Source organism: Stegostoma tigrinum, chromosome 38 (assembly GCF_030684315.1).
Source record: "Stegostoma tigrinum isolate sSteTig4 chromosome 38, sSteTig4.hap1, whole genome shotgun sequence".
Taxonomy (NCBI): Eukaryota; Metazoa; Chordata; class Chondrichthyes; order Orectolobiformes; family Stegostomatidae; genus Stegostoma; species Stegostoma tigrinum.
In genome coordinates, this window is record NC_081391.1 from 19,279,486 (window position 1) to 19,300,368 (window position 20,883).

General features: G+C 38.6%; 1 protein-coding gene across 3 annotated transcripts in view; it reads left to right on the plus strand.

Annotated features, from left to right (window-relative positions):
• Positions 1–19,796, plus strand: part of LOC125447274 (kinesin-like protein KIF18B) — a 72,265-nt gene extending 52,469 nt beyond the window's left edge. For 2 of the 3 annotated variants that reach the window (XM_048521572.2, XM_048521574.2), the window contains 4 exons: positions 5,400–6,012; positions 7,551–7,637; positions 10,539–10,612; positions 15,237–19,796. In XM_048521572.2, the coding sequence (XP_048377529.1) occupies positions 5,400–6,012; positions 7,551–7,637; positions 10,539–10,612; positions 15,237–15,379 (917 nt within the window). In that variant the 3' untranslated portion in view covers positions 15,380–19,796. The remainder of the gene's footprint in view (positions 1–5,399; positions 6,013–7,550; positions 7,638–10,538; positions 10,613–15,236) is intronic. The other variant, XM_048521573.2, reaches the window with a different exon arrangement.
• The last annotated feature ends 1,087 nt before the right edge of the window (positions 19,797–20,883 follow it).

The window sequence follows — 20,883 nt, forward strand, 5'->3', positions numbered from 1 at the left end:
CTCCACCTCTAAATTTCAAATTTCCATGCTTTCATTAGCATAAGCATTTATTTCACAAGCAAATGTAATAATCTAATTGTAGTTCTGATCCAAATTACAGGCAGAGCAACAACCTCATGTGCTTGAACAAATCTTGTTATTTGTACATATAGAAATAACAAAAATGAATTGTTGTTCAAACAAAAGTTGATTGCAGTCATTTCTGTTCTGTTACAAAATCCCTAATATTGAAGTATGATGCTTATTTAGATACTGTTTTCCCTTGCATGTAACATTATCTTGTGGTTTTTATAAGTTGGTAAAGAGTATGTTGATAAAGAAATGTTAAAATGGGGTACTGCTGCTCTATAGTTGTAAAACTTTGGCAATTTAGGGGAACTGGTGGTGTTCTGGTAATATCACAGGATTAGTTATGCAGAGATTCTGGGAACATGGGTTCATGTTGCACCATGGCATCTGGTAGAATTTAAATTCAGTTAAAATTTGGAATAGAATGCTAGTCTCTGTAATGCTGACAGCAAATCTATCACTAATTATTGTAACTGATTCACTAATTTCCTTTGTCAAAGGAAATCTGCCATTCTTATCTCATCCAGCCACCTCATCTGGCCTGCGTGTGACTTCAAGGTTGTCTCTGAAACAGCCTCCTTGCAAGCCACTCAATTCAAGAGCAACCAGGGATACACAACAAATATTAGCATTGCTAGCAATGCCCACATCTCATCAAAGTTTAAGAAGAAAAATTGCGGCATATAAATAAAAACTGAACGAACAGCAGAGGCTATAAATTGGAAACAAAGCTCAAAAACAAGCTCAGCAGGTCTGATAGCAACCATGGAAAGAAATCAGAGTTAACATTTGCGTCGAATGACTCTTCAGAACTGAGTTCTGAGGAAAGATCACTCACCCTGAAACGTTAAATCGATTTTTCTCCATGGATGCTGCCAGACTTCTTGAGCTTCTACAACAATTTCTGTTTTTGAAGCTTATCAATAATTGTAAATGTCTTTTTAGTTGCTTCCTCCCTAAAGAAGAGATCTAAAATTTGCATTTATACAAGGTCGTTCATGGCTTTAATGCATTCCAAAGCGCCTTACAACCAATTAACTGTTTTTGAGATGTAGTTAATGAAGCAAAAGAAATATGGCAGGCAACCTTTGTACACAGCAAGGCCTACAGATGAAAATGTGGTAATGACCACGTAATCTGCTTGAGTGAAGTTGGGAGAACTTCCGAGCTCTTTTAATAGCTGTAGTATCTTTTACTTCCATTGCAGAGTCCTTGATTTAATATCAGATTTGAAAGATGGCATCTCGATAGTGTGACGCACAGCACTGGACTTTGTGATCAAGTCATTGAATTGAGGAAGAATAAACACAAATTATTTCAATTTGGTTGAGAATGTGACCACTGAGATTTGGCTGATATTCAGTTTATCTGGCTATTATGCTTTCATGCTAAAAGTTGAAAACAGTTGGGATTTTAATTAAAAATATAGTGCAACCTGAGAAAGAAATGTCAAAGAAGTAAAATGCTTCTGAAAAACATGCAGCGTTGTTAGATCATAACAGCTCAGTAAGCAAGTGAAGGCTGTGAACCACCTTTTCTTTCAACAATCTATTAATCATGTGTTGACTCTTTCTCACAGAAAGCCTGTGTTTTTCCTGTGAGCTGTGGCCCTTTTAGCCCTAATGATGTGTTTAACAATCTGCACAGGAGCTTTCCCAATGCCAGGTGCACTCAAAGTAGCTAAGAAGCCCAAAGAGGATGGATTTGACTGACTTGGTTATGCACTAATTGAAAACTTGCAAAGCAAAACAGTACTGGGGAAGTGGGAAGCGGGTACTAATTTTTATTTTTAGTGGGGCTGTGTTTTCGCTAGTGTCCTGGTGTAATTTGAATAGATTCTTAACTTGCCACCCGTGATTAAATGATGATGTAGATCAACCACGTCTTTTTTAAAAATGCGACTTTAATTTACGATAACTTGATATTCCATCATGAACAGGAAACCTGCAGCACGGGGGTGGCACGGTGGCTCACTGGTTAGCCCTGCTGCTCATAGCACCTGGGCCTTAGGTTCGATACCACCCACATGCGACTGTCTATGTGGAGTTTGCATATTCTCTCCGTGTTTGTGCGAGTTCCCTATGGGTGCTCCGGTTTCCTCCTACAGTCCAAAGATGTAATGTTTAGGTGGATTGGCCATGCTAAATTGCCCATAGTGTTCAGGCATGTGCAGGTTAGGAGAGTTAGTTGTGGGAAATGCAGGGTTACAGGGATAGAATAGGAGGGTGGGCATGTGAGAGATGCTCTTCAGAGTGTCAGTGTGGACTCGATGGGCCTAATGGCTTGCTTCCACACCATAGGGATTCCATTCTTTCATTCTAATTTGTTTTAAGCCTGAGTAGAGGTTAAAAATATGGCTGATCTTATTGACAAAGTTAGGATATCAAAGCAAAGTGGAGATTGAATAGAAGTGTACAAGTTTGTAGTCGGCTGTTGCATTGCATTGGTAGTGTCCCTACCTCTGGGCTGGGATATTTGGCTTCTATTACCACCTACCCTAGATGTGTTTGAACAAATTGATTTTTTTTTAAAAAATCTACAAACTGGTAGGTTTCGATAAGGTAGACAAAGAAAAGTTGTCGCCAGTACCTGATGATAATGTAAGCACATGGGGACAACCATTTGAGAGACAGGGGGAATGGGAGGAGGAGCATTTCTTAGGCAATGTGATAATGACCTGGAACTCATTGCCCACAAGATTGATGGAAATGGGAAAATATCAATGATTTCAAAAGGAAATTGGTTGGACTCTAGAAACAAGCCTATATGGAGCTATGGAAAACAAACAATAGAGTGGGATTTGCTAGATTTCTTCACAGCTAGCATGGACTTGATGGAATGAATGACATCCTTCTGTAACTTATCCTTAAGTACTGCAGTTTTAGATATTTGCTTTTCTTCAATTACTTCCCTCTGCAGCCACATGAGCAGTGTGCTCTTTCATGGCTAAGTAGCTAGCAGGTTGTATTTTAGCTGCAGAATCAAGAAAATCACTACTCAATTTATTAGCAGTTTTTCACAAATCCAGCCTTCATGGTGGTTAATTATATTTTAAGTTCTCTATACATTATCAGATACTGACAATGCAATTTGGTATTTACTGACTAAAGTGCTAGAGAATTTTGTTATCAGCACTTCAAGGCAACCACAAACCGCATTATTGAAGGTCTTTATGTGGTTTTAACAGAACGTATTGCGCAGAAGGCTCAGTTCAGCCTAGTGGACAACAGACTGAAAATGTTTTTGTATTTTGCCAGCAAACGAGACTGTGCAACCACAAATACCCTTGGGCAATAATAATTGCGTAATCAACTCATATGGGTTGCTTCAGACTTCCAGGACTCCAAGTAATACCACAAAATCAACCACAGCTTCATGTAATAACCATCAACTAAATATAAATATAATAATTTCTGTTATCCAGAAGAAGACAAATCCAGTGAGGTTACAGGCTCACTGATGCTGACAGCTCTCCAGTTCCTCAGTCATCTTTTATATGTAATGCCCAGACAAAATGGTGTTTTGGATCTAGGCCCGAAACATCAGCTTTCCTGTTCCTCTGATGTTGCTTGGCCTGCTATGTTCATCCAGCTCTACACCTTGTTACCTCATACTCTATAATGAGATGGTTTCTAGGGGGAAGGAAATTTGTCACCCTCATCCTATTTTCCTTACGTTTTCAAAAATATGCTTGACTCTTAACCTCTGAAATGGCCCAGTAAAACAGAAAGTGTATTCAAGAAAACAATTTGCCAGCACCTTCTCAGGGAACTTGGACATAAGTTAAAAAAATGTTGACGATGCCAGATATGCCACATGTCCCAAAAATAAACTTTTTAATGAATAAGTCTATTACCACGGAGATTAGTTTAATCCAAGTCTTGTAAGGATGTAGTGCTCTATTTGAGGAAGTGGCAGAAGGAACAAAAAGTTCTCACGTTTGTTACATTATTATTGATTCAATGTAATTACTTTATAGATCCACTTTATGGATTGAGTTTTACCAATTTCTTGAAATATCTGAACAATCTTAAATATTTTTGAAAATTGTAAAGAAAGTTGCTGAATATTTCCTTTCATATTCTCTGAATCTCTCTTAGAGGGAAAGTATTTCCACTGGTAGCATGTAAGGGAACCTAATATTAAAACTGGGGCTAGTCTATGTAGACTTATTTTTTTCCTACAAAAGATGGTGTAAATCTGGAACTTTCTCAAAACCTCTGGATGTATTGTCTGTTGAAATTTTGAATTGGTAGATTGCAATAGATAAGAGAGAAATGAAATCGAATTGTAAAACAAGTAATCCATGATTTGATTGAATGGGAAAGAACAGCCTTGATATCTCTGCAAGCTCCTCCAGCTTCACAACCATCAGAAATGGTTTGCATTCCGCTATTTCAGGCCTTGTGTGCATTTTCAGTTATGATTGTTCTGCCTTTCATGACTGCTTTCAGTTGATGAAGTGTCAAGCTTTGGAATATTCTCCCTCATCTTTCCATCTCTCTACCTCAATTTCTTCAACTAAGATATTCCTTAAAACCTATTTGTTTGAATTAAGTTTGTGATCATCCAACCTAATAATTTAATTTAGGTGACTCAGTGTCATACTTGGATTTATAATGCCCCTGCGAAGCAAGACAGATTCCATAATATTAAAGCTGCTATGTAAATTATTGCCGTGTGAAATACCTTCCCCTGTTTTGTTTCATTATACAACTAGATTATTAGAGTTCCAGATAAAACATCAAAAGTATCAAAAGCAGTATAGGTAATCATCTAACTGAACAGTGGCAGAACGGTGGCTCAGTGGTTAGCACTGCTGCTTCACAGCACCATGGACTTAGGTTTGATTCCAATCTTCCAACCTCGGCCAACTGTCTGCAGAGTTTGCACGTTCTCCCTGTATCTGCATGGGTTTCCTCCTGGTGTTCCAGTTTCCTCCCACGGTCCAAAGATGTGCAGGTTAGCTGGATTAGCCATGCTGAATTGCCCACAGTATCCAGACATATGCAGGCTAGGTGGGTTCGCCATGGGAAACACAGCGTTCAGGTTGGGTGGTGGGTCTGGGTGGGATGCTTTTGGAGGGTCAATGTGGGCTTGTCAGGCCAAATGATCTGTTTCCACGCTGTAAGAATTCTATGATCTGTAGGATTCTATTAACTAATCAGCAACCCAAAATCTTGAATTTGAATCCCACTACTAATATTTCCCTTCAGTGGTATGGGCTGTAGCCTTCACAAACCTTCTGGCCCAAATATTATTAAAGTGAAACTGAATCACCTTTGGATTTTTCTTTTAAACGCTAAGGCTTTTGTTCTAATGACTTTCAGGTTCACCTAAAAAAGAAGAACTGACTTCACACCCAACTGAACAGACTCTGTTAAAGACCAGCACACGGAAAAGACCACCTACAAAACGGTGCCTAACGGAGCTTAGGTCACCAGTCAAATCTCCCCAGAGGGTGCGATCATCACCTTTAAAGAAAAGACGAATGAAAGATGAGACTGCTTCATGTAATCCTGCAACGTCTGAATTACGTAGAAAACGCAAGAGGACCAGAACTGACCCGCTGACCATTTTGCCAAAAGTGTGCACAAAGGAGAACCAACCTTTCTCAAATCGGAGTAATACCCTTGGCAATGAAGGAATTAACTTTATGAACTCAGTCCAACAACGTATCAAGAGAAACTGCCCACTAACTGTTACCAATAAACGGATTATACCTGTTACCATCACTCCCAAAAGCTGTAATTTCCCTGTGGCCACGTGTACTTCTATGACATCCAAATATCCAAATTTGAATGAAACCTTTGAAACCACAGATGCAGGTGATCACGCTTGCTTAAATGCAACCATAACTATCGGCCCTTCAGATGTTCAGAGATCAGAAATCACTGTGAGCCATAACACTTTCCCGCAGGCCAAGAATTTAATTTTGCAGAGGTTTGTCTAGCTTAATTAACATTTCTTTAGTCTTCTGAATTTGTTATTCATATTGAATTGTCTAAATAGACCATTGAGTGAGGAAAAAAAATCACCACACAGTGTCCTGTTGAGTTTATAAACTTGCCTTTGCAAGCGTGCCCTGTCAGTTCTCTATTGCATTTCTTCGGTTTTCTTCTATTTCTGTTTCAAGGCATTAACTATGGTTAAAATGCCTTTATTGCTAGCGAGTTTTGAGCAGATTTGTAGCTCAGGTTGAGGTTCTGGATGTGAGTTTGCTCGCTGAGCTGGAAGGTTAGTTTTCAGACGTTTCGTCACCATTCTAGGTAACATCAGTGAGCCTCCGATGAAGCGCTGGTGTTGTGTCCCGCTTTCTATTTATCTGGTTAGGTTTCCTTGGGTTGGTGATGTCATTTCCTGTTCTTTTTCTCAGGGGATGGTAGATTGGCTCCAAATCAAGGTGTTTGTTGATGGAGTTCCAGCTGGAATGCCATGCCCCCAGGAACTCTCGTGCATGTCTCTGTTTGACTTGTCCTAGGATGGATGTGTTGTCCCAATCAAAGTGGTGTCCTTCCTTATCTGTAGCCACAAAACGACATGACCCACTATCACTCGTATCCTTACATACAGATAAGGAAGGACACCACTTTGATTGGGACAACACATCCATCCGAGGACAAGCCAAACAGAGACATGCACGAGAATTCCTGGGGGCATGGCATTCCAGCTGGAACTCCATCAACAAACACATTGATTTGGAGCCAATCTACCATGCCCTGAGAAAAAGAACAGGAAATGACATCACCAACCCAAGGAAACCTAACCAGATAAATAGAAAGCGGGACATAACACCAGCGCTTCATCGGAGGCTCACTGATGTTACCTAGAATGGTGGCGAAACGTCTGAAAACTAACCTTCCAGCTCAGCGAGCAAACTCACATCCAGAGCCTTTATTATATCTGAATTTTTGAAATCTTTAGTTGTATTGGGAATTGAGGCCTTACCTGGTTACATTAAAAACTGCCAAGACTATCGGTTTCATTGTCTTCACAAGTTTAAAAAGTGTAGTGGATGCTTGCTACTGTGCAAGAATGAAATACCATGTAAGTTAACTCATGGCAATGTCAAAAATAGAGCATGATGCCAAATGCAAGTGCACCAAATCTGTTTGTTTTTTTCAGGCATTCGAATATTGGTCAATACCCTTCTCTAGGTTCTCTTAGTATTCTGAGAAGGAATCTTGTTGGAGAGATTTCCATTTGCTCCTCGTCCTTAACGCTTGCCGCAGATATTCCTTGTAAAAACACTAACCGAGAAATGTATTTCTCTGAGCAATTGGAGCTAATTAATGACTCAATGCTACCTTGAAAGAAAGAGGGAAAAGTTGCAGCAATAATTTTTCATGAATATTTTTTAAAATTTGGCCTTATGCCACCCTGGACTTGTTTCCCGGCTAAAAGAATGGCTGGGTCATCTATTTCAAGGTCTTTATTTTTCCCATTTTTCTCACTGATTTTTTTTTATTTTATTTTTGCAGGTTGGGGCAGCCACAGATATTCACTGCCAGAAATCCACCAGCCACCGCCAGCCGGCCGACAACACAACGGAAGAGACGATCTTTAAGGTCTGTCAGCAGCAGATGGAATTCATGACTGTCTTTAATTTTGAGGTTATGTTCAAGGCTCCAACAAGCATTTTTTTAAAATGAATACTCCTGAACCATGAAGCTGGTGTTAATTGCTGCATAAAGTTAAGATTAGCTAATACAATGTTTTTGATACATCTCTTTAGTGTAATGCTGCTGGCATAGTTTGTAAACTAGTTTGGGGAATATACTGTTTAGTCAGTGCGGGAGCTGTAGTATTCCAGTAGTGATCAAGTAATGTTGGTAATTTTGGCATGTAGAAATAAAATATGTATTTCCTGAGATAAATTACTATTAATGGTAAGTGCCTATCCACCAAACAGTAACGAGTAGGTTGTTCAGCCACTTGAACCTGCTGTGCAATTAAATTACATCCTGGCTGATTGCCACCAAGAACTTCACTTGAAATGTGGGGTGAATCCTGTTTATAGGGCATTGTGAAATTTTGCAAAAATTAGAATGTATTTAAAACCAAGAGCTTCCTTGGCAACACATCCACAACATAACTTGTGACTATGATATCTACCTTTTGAACATTAATCACTAGCCATAGCTAGAAATATTCTATAGACTCCAATGTTATGAGCAAGTAGCACAATTTTCTTTATTTTCTTTCCACAACTATTACTATTTAGCTGCAAGGATTGCCAAATGCTCAGTAGCAGAGACAGGAAAATGTAATGGAAATGTCAATGATAATTTATTTTCTTTTAGAGTTTGAAATCTCTTTTATTCATTCCTGGGACATGGCTAGCCAGCAATTATTGCCTGTCCTTAGCTTCTCTTGAGAAGGTGGTGGTGAGCTGCCTTCTTGAAGTGCAGCAATCCATGGGCTGTAGGTGGACCCACAATTCCATAAGGAAGAGAATTCCAGGATTTTGACCTTGTAACAGTGTAAGATCAAGAATACAGTTCCAAGCCAGAATGGTGGATAGCTTCAAGAGTTCTTGCAGATAGTGGTGTTGCCATATATTTGCCGCCCATGTCTTTCTAAATGGATGTGGTCATGGTTTAGGAAGTTGTCTAATTAGATTCTTCAGTGAATTTGTGCAGTGCATCTTGTAGGTGGTATACACTGCTATTAACAAGTATCGTTAGTGGAGGAACTGATGTTTGTGGATGTGGTTTCAATCAAGGGGACTGCATTGTTCTTGATCATGTCAAGCTTCATGAATGTCGTTGGAGCTGCAGTCATCCATCACACTCCTGACTTGGGCCTTGCATGTGATGAACAGGCTTTGGGAGTCAGGAAGTAGGTTATTTGCCACAATGTTCCAAGGCTCTGACTTGCTGTTGTAGTCAAGGTATTTTTATGGTGAGTCCCTTTTGAATGTTTCTGGTCAGTGGTAACCCCTAGCATGTAGGTCGTGATGGATTCAATGATGGTAACACCATTGTTGTCAAAGGGCAGTGGTTAGATTGTCTCTTACTGGAGATAGTCATTGCCTGGCATTTCTGTGGAGTGAATGTTACTTGCCACTTGCAGGATAAGCCTGGATATTGTCCAGATCTTGTTGTATTTGAGCATGGCCTATTTCAGTATCTGAGAAGTAGTCAATAGTGCTTTGAAATTTCTTATTCAATAATGACAAAGTCAGAAGTGAATTTCTGTGAATTTCTGCACATTCACCAGATGTGATGTTTTCCATTTCTGTCTCTGTTTCTCCATGTTCAATTCCTCACTGAAATATTGCTGAACATTGCACAATCTTTAGCAAACATCCCCACTTCTGACCGTATGTGTCTCTTTTTTTTAAAAAACTAAAATTGTAGGTAACAGCAATAATTGGAAAATTGTACCTATCCTATCATACATTGCAAATTATCAAGTATGGGATTACATGGGGGAGGTTGCAATATAGAAGCAGATTCATCGCATCCATGACAATCCTTTGTAAGAGCAATTTAGCCACTCTCACTCCTCAGCCCTTTCTCTATCGCCCTGCAGATTTTTCCACCTTCAAGCACTATCTATCTCCCTTTTGAAAGCCGTGATTGACTCTGACTCTGCCTCTATCACTATCACTCTTTGAGACAATGCATTCACTACTTTAAAAATATTTTCCTCATGTCACCTTTTAGTCACTTTAAATGTGTCCTCTTTTGTTTATTATGTCAGAGCCTATATGCACAATGTAGATTGATATGCAGTATTATAATTAGTATTTGTGTTGCTGGATACATGTCACAGATATTTTTAAGCCTTTTATTGCGTTCACTTTACAACTCGGTCTCTCGTAATAGCGGAATTCTGTAAATGTCACAAGGTTGGATTTCCTGTAGAACTGATGACAACTGTTGGGTAGCGCGTAAGGTTGGGAACCCTTGCCACTTCGATTGAGAAGTTTGCCATTGTAAAATACACCCTAGTTAAGCTGCTAAAATGTTGAAATGCATTTACTTTCTTGACAATGCTGTTGTTTTTTCATATCTCTTGATAGTGATAGCTTTTCATTTGCCAAGAAAAATACAATTATGCATTGTGTGCTCCTTTCTGGAAGATTTTTTGGAAACCTCATTCTAAAAATACTAAAGGAACTGGTACATTTAAGAAAGTGATGGTTTTAACTGTAAAAAATGTTGTATGTTCCTTGTCTGGAATGAGCAGAGATGAGGCAAATCAAAGCACCTCTGATTCCACCCATTGTATCAGTTCAGTTTTCATTTTAAGAATACTGAAATATAATATTCCTAAATACTAGGTGCAGATGTTTCAAGTAAGTAAACCTCTCAGCAACTGTCGTCATAAATATCTGAATATAATAATGTATGTAAGGACTTAATTTCTTCAAGTCTGTCTAATTTGCAAAGGTTAGATTGGAACCGCTTTTGTTGACACTGACCAGATAATCATTCTTGTACTTAACCTTTATTTCTTAGTGGCATTTCAACCCATGTCAGTGGCCAGAATAGATCCAAGAGGTCACAGGTCTGCAAGAATCGACCATTGTCAGGTATTTAACAAGAATGTTAACAGTATTAAATGTGGAATGCTGCTCAAACCCAATGTTAATGCTGTTACGATGTCAGCTGATTATATTACTGGTAAAATCAGATTCCAAAAGCACAACTTGGTAGAGGCTGCAGACTTTGTTTAAAACAGAAGTTAATTGCATGTGAGAAATAATAAATATTCCAAGCTAAAGTGGATCTCAAAACAAACAGCTCAACAGTTTTAAGCTGTTTCCTAATGCTATCCTTTGGAGAGACTCAAGACCAGAGTAACTATAGCCCTTGTCTCAATTGTTAGTGTTACAGTTATTTGACTGCTGGTAGTTTCTTGGCCTTGGTTTGTGGAGACAATTTGATCAGTGCTTTCCAAATCAATTGACCTGCAACTTTCCACAAATCTGACGTACCAAACTTTCTTAGTTCTAATAAGCTGAAGGTTTCTAACAAAACTCTCTGGCTTGGAAGTTTCACAAACCTTCAGTTAAGGTAACATATTTCCTGAACAGTCCTAGGACAGAAACTAGACTTATTTCTAAACTCACTACTGGTAAGTCCTGAACAGAACTAAGTTTGCTTCTTAACTAAATTTTTTTAAAAATCGTATTCATCCTATCTTTCCTGAACTGAACTCAAAAAACAAGTTCATATGATTACCCTACTTGTTGTAAACCCAGCAATATAAACATCTTTCCAATAACACCATAGACAAATGCTGAAAAATGTTATGGAAGGATCTCTGGCTTTGTTTTTATGTTTTTTAGAAAAAGCTTTCACAAATGTAATCACTATCTTCATACCATTTTTCTAAAATACCACTTCCTATATACTTTTCATAAATGGACGTTATATTATGAGCCCAACTGATAGCAACACTGGACAAGTTATATTCCACGGTTTAACCTGGCTTGATGGACTGTATGTTTTAGTTTTGTAATTTGGCTACTGTGGTGGTCAGTCACTGAATTTTTAAAAGAGATTACTAATGTACTTTTAACATGAATTTATGGGTTGAAAGGATACATAAAAATAAAACTAAATGCCCATTTGAAAAGATCGTATAACTGGCAAAAAGAAAGATTCAGCTATTTTTTTCCCAGCAATAACCTTTTACAGACGCTCAGCTCCTGTATAGTACCACTTCTCTCTTCACTTTGAAATTTCATATTCAAATGACAAAGTCAGAAGTGTTTCCTCACAGTGAATTTCTGGACATTCACCAGATGTGATGCTTTCCATTTCTGTCTCTTTCTCTCTGTATACAGTTTCTCACTGAAACCTAAGGAGAAAGCTTTTTTTTCAAGTTGCTTTGACTATTTTTAGGTTGTAAAAAAGCACATCTGGTAGTGTGATCTTGAATTCTGTAATGAAACTTTGTCTGGCCTCTAGCCTCTTCATATGTCTATCTCTGGGTGATAAAAGCTCAACTTAGTGGTGCATTATAAACTTTCACCATATGTTGAGGTGTGACTTTTGTTCATATCAGTAGTATTGATTGGTGTTTTGTTTCTGGAGATAGAAGTAAAAGGTTAATGTGCGATAGAATTCTGCCTTTTTTGACTACTGAGTGAGGCGGCAGTGTAGTGTTCCTCTTGCTGTGATGACTCTCTGCCCAACGTTTACAGGCAACTTTAAGTGGCAGGAGGAAGCCCTGAGTATGTTGTTACCATCTGATTAGATGACCACTTCGACCAGTCTCCCTTAAAATTTCTGCCTCTCAGCTTCTGCCCTGATTGCTGTATAGCTCCACAGCCTCTTCGTTCTAACCTTAAATAGAGCACAATATATCTCTCAACTGGCGATAATCTGTGACAAACTAGACATATCCTTTAATTAGCTCGTACTGTATGTTTTATTGTACTATAATATATTTACGTCTTTCAGAAACAATTAATTTCTGCCTATGACAATGTATTGATAGCTTAATAATTTGTGGGAAACACTTTGTGGAAATTCTATTGTATAGTTAATTGTTTTACAGACTGCTGACTGAGTTTATGACTGTATGTTTTGATTTTGATACCAAAATTGAATTATAATGCAGTGGATAAAATAATTCTTCACTATCACTATTTCAAACATAGAATTGTTGTCAGGAGTATGTGTAAAAGCATTGTAGAATCTGGATCTGCTCTGCCATGAGTAAATTCCAACCTTTTCCCCCTTTTGCTGAAAGTAATTTGCTTCCAAAACTTGACGTTTTTAGCAAGTTAGTCAATTTCAACTTCTTAGAAGTTCTACAATTGGTCTTGGCCTAGAGAAAAGTACTTCTGATTTTTCCAAAATGACTTCCATCAGACAGTAGGAATTAGTCATCAATTCAAAACGAAATATTGGGCAATTCTGGCTGTTTCTAAATACCATAAGTAAAATGTTGGGGTTTTATCCCCTCCTTTTGGTTTTCTGTTCAGTGTCCACAATCTGTCTGCCTTGCAGCTGATACCGAAGTTTAAGCTAAATAGTTTTTAAGCGCAGATGCAAACATTTATTCCTTTCTTGGAGTTAGGGCTTAGATCATCTCAAGCATAGAATAAATGTTAGCATCTGTGCTTGTTGTTCGAAGGGCCAGAATACTGATTAAGTAGTGGAGAACTGAGAACTTACTGAATCCAAATGTAATGGACTTCATTGGCAGTGATTTGATTGATACATCGATTTACAGTTACACAGGGAGTCTTAAATTCCTTCAGTATTTGGCCTGGGCCCAGTCCTTGACGTATTAAAATAAATTTGTAGCTCCACTTAGTTGCCTTCACCCACTCCTGACTCTCCATTGGGATCCCACTTGCAAAGCACATTTATTTGCACCGGGAGAACTGACCTAATTCTGCCAGAAAAGATAGCACTCTGCTTCTGGTAGCACAGGCATTTACAGCAGACATCTTACAACAAAAGAAACGTTATATTTGGATTTCTGTAAGGATCAAATCCACAAGTGAATGCCACAAAAATCTTTTCCAAACTTCATCCGGCTTTCTCCAAACTCAGCTAAGAATATTTTGAATTCTTGTTTCCAGCAGTCACAACTCAACTTGAATCACCATTGGGGTGGTAGGGATAATTAACCTGTTTGGACATGTTCTGGCACACCTCCAGGAAAGGTGAATCCAAACTTTCTGGCCCAGAGGTGGGTTCACTACCACCATCCGTTCAAATTTGTATACTTGCATCAACCTCCCACTTGTTGACAAAAGCTCCCAACAACAGTGGGATCCATTCAGAAATCATAACAACGGTTTGTTCCCTTATTGCCTTGCATCCTAATTTTGGATATATTGCTGCATGATTTTAAAGTGTAAATGGAGCAAAGCAAAATCTCGCTCTCACTTTGCCACACGCTGGATCTCTCTGTCGCTGTTTTATGAAAACAACTCGTATGTTAGAGAGTTATGAAACTGACTGCATCAAGTCCGTGGTCTCCATGTTCAATAACTTCCGAGCTGATCAGTCACCAAACTGCCGCTGGACTGCACAAATGGCAGCATTTCATCGAGTCCTGTGAGCATCACTCCCAAGAGGGGGAGAGAAGGTATGATTAGCCGTAGTTCAGAACATGTACATCCCTCGAAAAAAGATGGATTTGACATCCACCTCAATATCAAAGAAACAGCTTTTCTGCTAATTAAGAATGCTGCCATTGAAAGAACGTTGAGGGAACAAATCAGTATGATTTCTGAATGGATCCCACTGTTGTTGGGAGCATTAAGGTCTGGATTTACAAGTTTAACAGTTGTGCTAAGACCATTTAAAGAAAAAATATCTCTCACTTGTGGAATGTTGCTGTGCTATGACTCATGAATTCTGAGTGAATGCAATCCTGGTTGTAGTCCAATCATTTCTGGCCCTGATGAGCACACAATTGACAGCATCACTACAAGTGAGTTGTACTAATCAACCCCTGTTCACTATGAATGAGTATTACAGATTTCTGCACAAGGCTAGCAAACTTTTCTTTTACTCACAACCAGTCTCTCTCGCGCACACACACGCTTACACTTTCACTCACACTTACACATTGTTACACCACTCTGCCTGTGTGTCTGTCTCTCTCTCTCTCTCTCTCTCTCTCTCTCTCTCTCTCTCCCCCTCTCTCTCTCTCTCTCTCTCTCTCTCTCACACACACGCACACACTTTCGCTCACACTTTCACTCACACACATTGTTACACTGCTCTGCCTGTCTCTCTCGCGCAGTCACGCTCTCTTGTTCTCTCTCACACATAATCGTGTACACTCACTGACACAATAGTGCAATAGCATAATTTAAGAGGTATTTAGACAGGTACATGAACAGGCAGAGAACAAACCATGTGCAGGCAGATGGGATTAGTTTAGAATAGCACGGTGGTCAGCACAGACATAGCAAGCCGAAGAGCCTGTTGGTGTGCTGTGCTGTTCAATGTGGTTTGTTTGTTCTATCTTTTTTCACTGATTCATGGAATAGGAAGACAGCTATTATTAACCTCCTGGGCTGTTAATTCATTCCCCAATTCATCTGTGCGCCTGACCCTAGGTCCAACTCATGCGTTTTAAAATTCCATTCATGCGTTTTTAGTATAAAGTTTCAAATATAAAGAGTTTACTTGAAGGAAAATTATTACATATGATCTAATTATCTTTTCCTTACACAGCACGGTACTCCAGTCCAAGGTTACGATCAGTGGGCAAGAAAAGCACAATCAACAGTGAGTTGCCTTCATTCCCAGTCAGCCAGGACTTTCATTTCCTGCCACAGTCCAATTCGAAGAATTCAAATAAAGCATTTGCTTTCTGACCAGTACTTCCTGTGCAGGCGTGATTCAATGACAGTTGGATTCGTTTGCTCTTGTCTAGACTGTCTGCACTTGAAATTAAACCTGCATTGTTGGTATTGGTTATTAAGTAGTTTGGTTGTGCTTCCAATTCTACAAAAGTATTATAATTTTCCCATCATAATTCACCTTTTCACTCCGGTAGATAAGATGCACATCATGGGCATCCCTGTGGTCATTCCCTCACTCTGTAAGTAATCAGCAGGAAGTATGATTGTGATTTGTATGCTGTACTGCAGCCTCATGGTCTCACTGAGTTCAGGTGAAATTTTCCTAATGAATGAGGCAGCTTTGCAGAAAAGCTGTATGTGACCTCATAGATTGTGAGTTCCCTTTACATATTATTACTCCATCATTATAGCATTCTGAGCTTTGCTGTAGATCTGCTTTCTTATTAGTTTATATTTTTAGGTGGGGGTGGGGACTGATGTTATCTGTTCGCTACTGGATGTGCTAAAGCCCAATTAAATAGCAGGCATGTTTAAGAAGTTTGAAAACGAACGAGAAATAAATCCAATGACACAGATTATTTAGATATAAATTAACTGGACAACAAACTTTTTAAAAATTTTTATCCTTTAATAAACAAGACTTTCAAGAGTGGCAGTCAGATATAGCTAATAGGTGTAAAGAAGAGTTGCACTCCCCATATTAAATTCTGAGGCCCAGTTGTGGTGTCCTCCCTCTACGACTGTTCTCTAGAGTGCATTTCAGTCAGTGATGTTTTGTAAAATAAACTTCTGCTGCTCTAGATGGATTTATTTCCCCTCAATTGAACATTTTGTCATTGGATGACTCAGTACAATGAATACTATGAGATGTACTCTTAACAGGAATAGAGGTACGTATGTGATGGTCTGGTTTCTGTTTTTTGATCGGCTTAATAGGATTCAGATACAATGCCTTTGTTAAGATGTACCACTCTTATCTAATGATGATGACCTTCATTAATGGCTGTTTTTAGAGTGAAGACTCTAGCAATATACATGTGAGGAAGTGCAACATTCCTTCTATTTGAATTACACCACACCTTTTCTTTTTCAAGTGGGAGGGAATTTGTATTTATTTTGTCAAACAATTTAGTCAAATTCTGATTTGAGTTATTTTCTATCAAATTTATGAATGTTTCTTGTCTCCCTGAGAATTAGTATTGCTGTACATAAATATGATTCAGAAGCTACAAATAACTGGAACTGTGTTAATTCTGGTAATGGCACACAAACAAACAAAAATTTCTTCCAACCTCTAGATATGAGTATGGGTCAGCATCAAACCTTTCAACAGCCATGCAATCAAACGCAAGGGGTGCAAATTTACTGGCTATTGACCATTTATGGCATATTTCTAAATTACCATTTAAGCATGAATGATTTCCAGGGCAAAGTACAACTTCTTTAACATTGACTCCAGAATTCTGAATATTAGCAACTGATAGATTTTTCTAAATATCAAATCTATAAATAATGTTTTATTGCTCTGGCTGTAGTTCCTCTGGGCCCTTGTAAAATATGGTATTACCCATTTCCATTGATTTTTGAGTATCAAATGCAGATAACTGGTTACAAAAGGCCCTTTTGTTCCTTTGGAAGTGTTAAGTGATATGTAAACAGAGCTATAATTTAATCTGCTTTTATGTATCACTTATCAGAGTTTTCCAAAGCAACAATATAGGTGCTTGTGATTCATAAAAGTCTCACTTAGATCAGGGTGAACCCAACTCAGCAAATTACAGTACTTTAATTGTGGCATGGTGGTGGTTGCTGTGAACAGAATGATGACTCAATAAATGTAACTATGGTCTTGAACGACAATTCCTGGTGCAATACTTTATGCAATGCTGACTGTTGCTGTTCAGACCTGTTAAATACAACATTGCACACAAAACAGCAGCAATCATTGGCACGCTGACTCCATCATGGTTGAGTGGTTGTCTTTCTGGCATTGCAGTTAAAACTTACTGGGTTTCAGAAGCTATACAGCAGTTTAGCGATGCCTGCTTCTTGCCAGAATTAAAAGCTAAATGTGTCAGCCTTCATTTGGATGTATGAAATTTTGTTTCACAAAACATTGACTGCTGAATCTTACAGGAAGAGTCATGAAATTTTTCAGTTGCTTCTCTTCTCCTTCCTCCCCGTCCCCGCCCCACCCCCACCATTGATGTCACTGCAATGCATGAAGCTGATAATCCATTCAAATTAGGTCAAAATTCAGTAACTGATAATAAGTAAAGGTTTTCCCAATGCACAAACTCATGGATTATGTTTAAATTGTTGAATATAGGTGATCAGAGTGTCACAGGTTTCCTTTCTTATGCATGGTATTCTTATGCCTCTCTCTGTTCTCTTCTGTCCCCAAAAATTGCTCATTGAGAACTTTCTTGAAATACTTCTCCATGATGGAATTAAACAGCGGGGGAAAAGGATGTTTTAAGTTGATCATTTATGTCTAATATGTTTGGAAAAAAAAAGCTTCTAATGGTGCCTATTGCTGTTTAAAAATTGTATGTGTGCATTTGTTCAGCTTGTGACAAAATGGATTTTTAAAGAGAGAATTTATTTTTAAATTGTGCATGACTCTCAAGTATTGATCTTGTAAATGAAAATTAATGAATCTCAGTAACTTTACAATCGCAATTGCAACTCTTTCACTCGGCAAATGATATCACTACTTTCAACCTGGCCATGGTGGGGCCGATTTTTGTCAGCTATTGTGGATGGTTAGGTAACGTGGACTCTAGAATTACCACCAGCACTTCCACAGAATGAGTCCTGTCAAATAAATAGAAGTTGTTGTTAAAATGTTGCAAATCACACAGTGACGTGGTATAGAAACCCCAATATGGTTTAATTGCTGAGTGAAAATGTAGATTAAGGCTGCCTTTTTTACTGCAGTCAAGTAATTCATAATGTTTGGATATGTGTATATAGCTTAAAGGAAGTATCGAAGTTTTGTTAAAAGCTTTTATTCATTTTGGCACAGTATTTTTTTAACTAGTCTCTTAAGTGCATGTTAGGTGCAAATCTCCTTTGTGCCTTGATGTGGTTGAAACATAAAAGTACTAATTTTATAAATGTTGTGTGTGAGAGAGCAGCCATAAAATGTAAACATGGAGCATGTCCTTGCAATATATCAGAATTTTTTTTCTACTGTGGAGCGTTCAACACCTGGTAGCAGTAAAGTGCTTAACCACATTTTGAATACAGTTGTGGAGATCAGCCTGGTGTTGTTTTCATTGCTTTTATCTCCCTGTTGTATTCTACAGTCCCATCTATAGTCATGTCAAAATATATTGCAAATGCAATACACAAATAATAAGTAGTTATCTAATTTGATTCTTCACTAGAAGCTGCCCAGGCTTATGACCAGTGGTGTCTAATCCAGATCCAGGAAATGGCATACTAATCCACAGCTGAGTATGTTTCACCATAGCACAACACATGATAAGGGCTGATCAGATCTGAATCCTCTGCATAATGTCAAAAGAGTTGGCCAACGAATATAAACAATGGACACAGGATTATCCAGGCCGTGTACACCACAGTTCCTGAACTAACAGTCATTATGTCACCTGGGGAATCATAAATGTCAAGAGGAAACCAGAATACTCAAGTTGCAGTTGCCAGTGCTACCTGGCTGGATGTTGTGCGGTTAGATGTGTCAGGTAAACTTGTGACAGAAACCAAACCAGGAGTTGTTTCACTGCCATTAACTTGCCCCTGGATTTTCTTCAAGGTTAATTAAAATTCCTGCTGTTTCACTAGTACTTAAATTTGCATTCCATTTCTGTTAAGTGAACACTTGTTAACAGGCAAGAAACATTAAAATTGTCAGAAACCTCCCATCTCATTGTTCTGCTTTAGAGTTGCTACTGAAATTGAGATCTGCACACAACATAAACTGCTATGTTGTTACTGCAGTAATGAGCTCAAGTAATTTCTGTATTGAGCCTGTACCTTTCAAACCAGAACCTGAACTGTACAGCTCAACAAATATCAATCCACCTTGTCCAGCATTAATACATAATCCACATGATAGAGAGATCTCGGAAATAGTCTAGTTCTTGAGCACTACAATGGTGTTGTGTCAGTACATTGTAACTTCTTTGTCAATGTACCTCCCAAGTATTGCTTTTTTCAGTATAACCTAGGTTAAGTTGATGTGAAGGGACTCCTGTAATTTCTTAATGTTGAATGAAACTGAAATAAATTGTCTTTTAAGTGTGGCATGTTTTCACTGAACATGAGTTTAAAACTGGGGACAAAAAAATGTTGACATTCTAATCAGTGCAAAGTTGCATTTGGTGACTGCTCCCTTTTCTTGTGTTGTCCAAGATGATGTCATATTTTATGTCAAATTTTAAATAAAGATTATTCGTAACAATACTGTGTGAATTTTTTGAGTTTTTATTTTATCTATATTCTCCTTCATTAGTTCTTCCTCAAACCAAAATGGCAGGTGGTTTGATCTTTGACTTACATTTCTACCATGTGACTTACATTTCTACTTTAAAACTTGGCAGATAAATTTCATCTTCTACTGTTTTTGTTATCCATTAAATGTGGAGTTAACCAGATCCAATTTTTGATTGTGAGTGGATGTAAGACTCCCATGTTTACACCCTAGCCATATTTGCTAGTCCTTCTTAGTCTTTAGTGAATTTAATTTTTTATATCTTGTGGCATCACAGAATGTTGCGGTCTTCATGTTTTCAAATTCCTGATGCTCAGCATGGAGCTGGACTGGTTCTTAACTGAATGCGAGCAGGTTGTATGGACAGCCATGTGTTTGAGATAATGGGAATCCAAGATAATGAAGTATGAAGCTGGATGAACACAGCAGGCCCAGCAGCATCTCAGGAGCACAAAAGCTGACGTTTCGGGCCTAGACCCTTCATCAGAGAGGGGGATGGGGTGAGGGTTCTGGAATAAATAGGGAGAGAGGGGGAGGTGGACTGAAGATGAAGAGAAAAGAAGATGGGTGGAGAGGAGAGTATAGGTGGGGAGGTAGGGAGGGGATAGGTCAGTCCAGGGAAGACGGACAGGTCAAAGAGGTGGGATGAGGTTAGTAGGTAGGAAATGGAGGTGCAGCTTGGGGTGGGAGGAAGGGATGGGTGAGAGGAAGAACAAGTAGGCAAAGCCATGTGTTTGGTTGGTTTTGATTGCTTGAAGGAACAGGGGAGGTAGTTTACAGAATGCATTTCCCATGTTGACCGTGAGATTTCCTGTCTCCCAGGAGATTCCATGGCTATGTCGACGTCTTAATTCATAATGCTCCAGAAATGGAATGTGGCTCAGGTTTGCTGGAGAAGCTGGGTTTGTTTTCCCTTTATTGGTAGAAGGCTGTGTTACCAGGCATATGATTTGGTATTTGTTATCGCTGGAGCAGTTAGACCGTTGAAGAGAGGTGCAGCTACTGACTAGTCAATAGGATATTTTTAAACATGTAGTTTCCTTTGCAACTTTCTTCT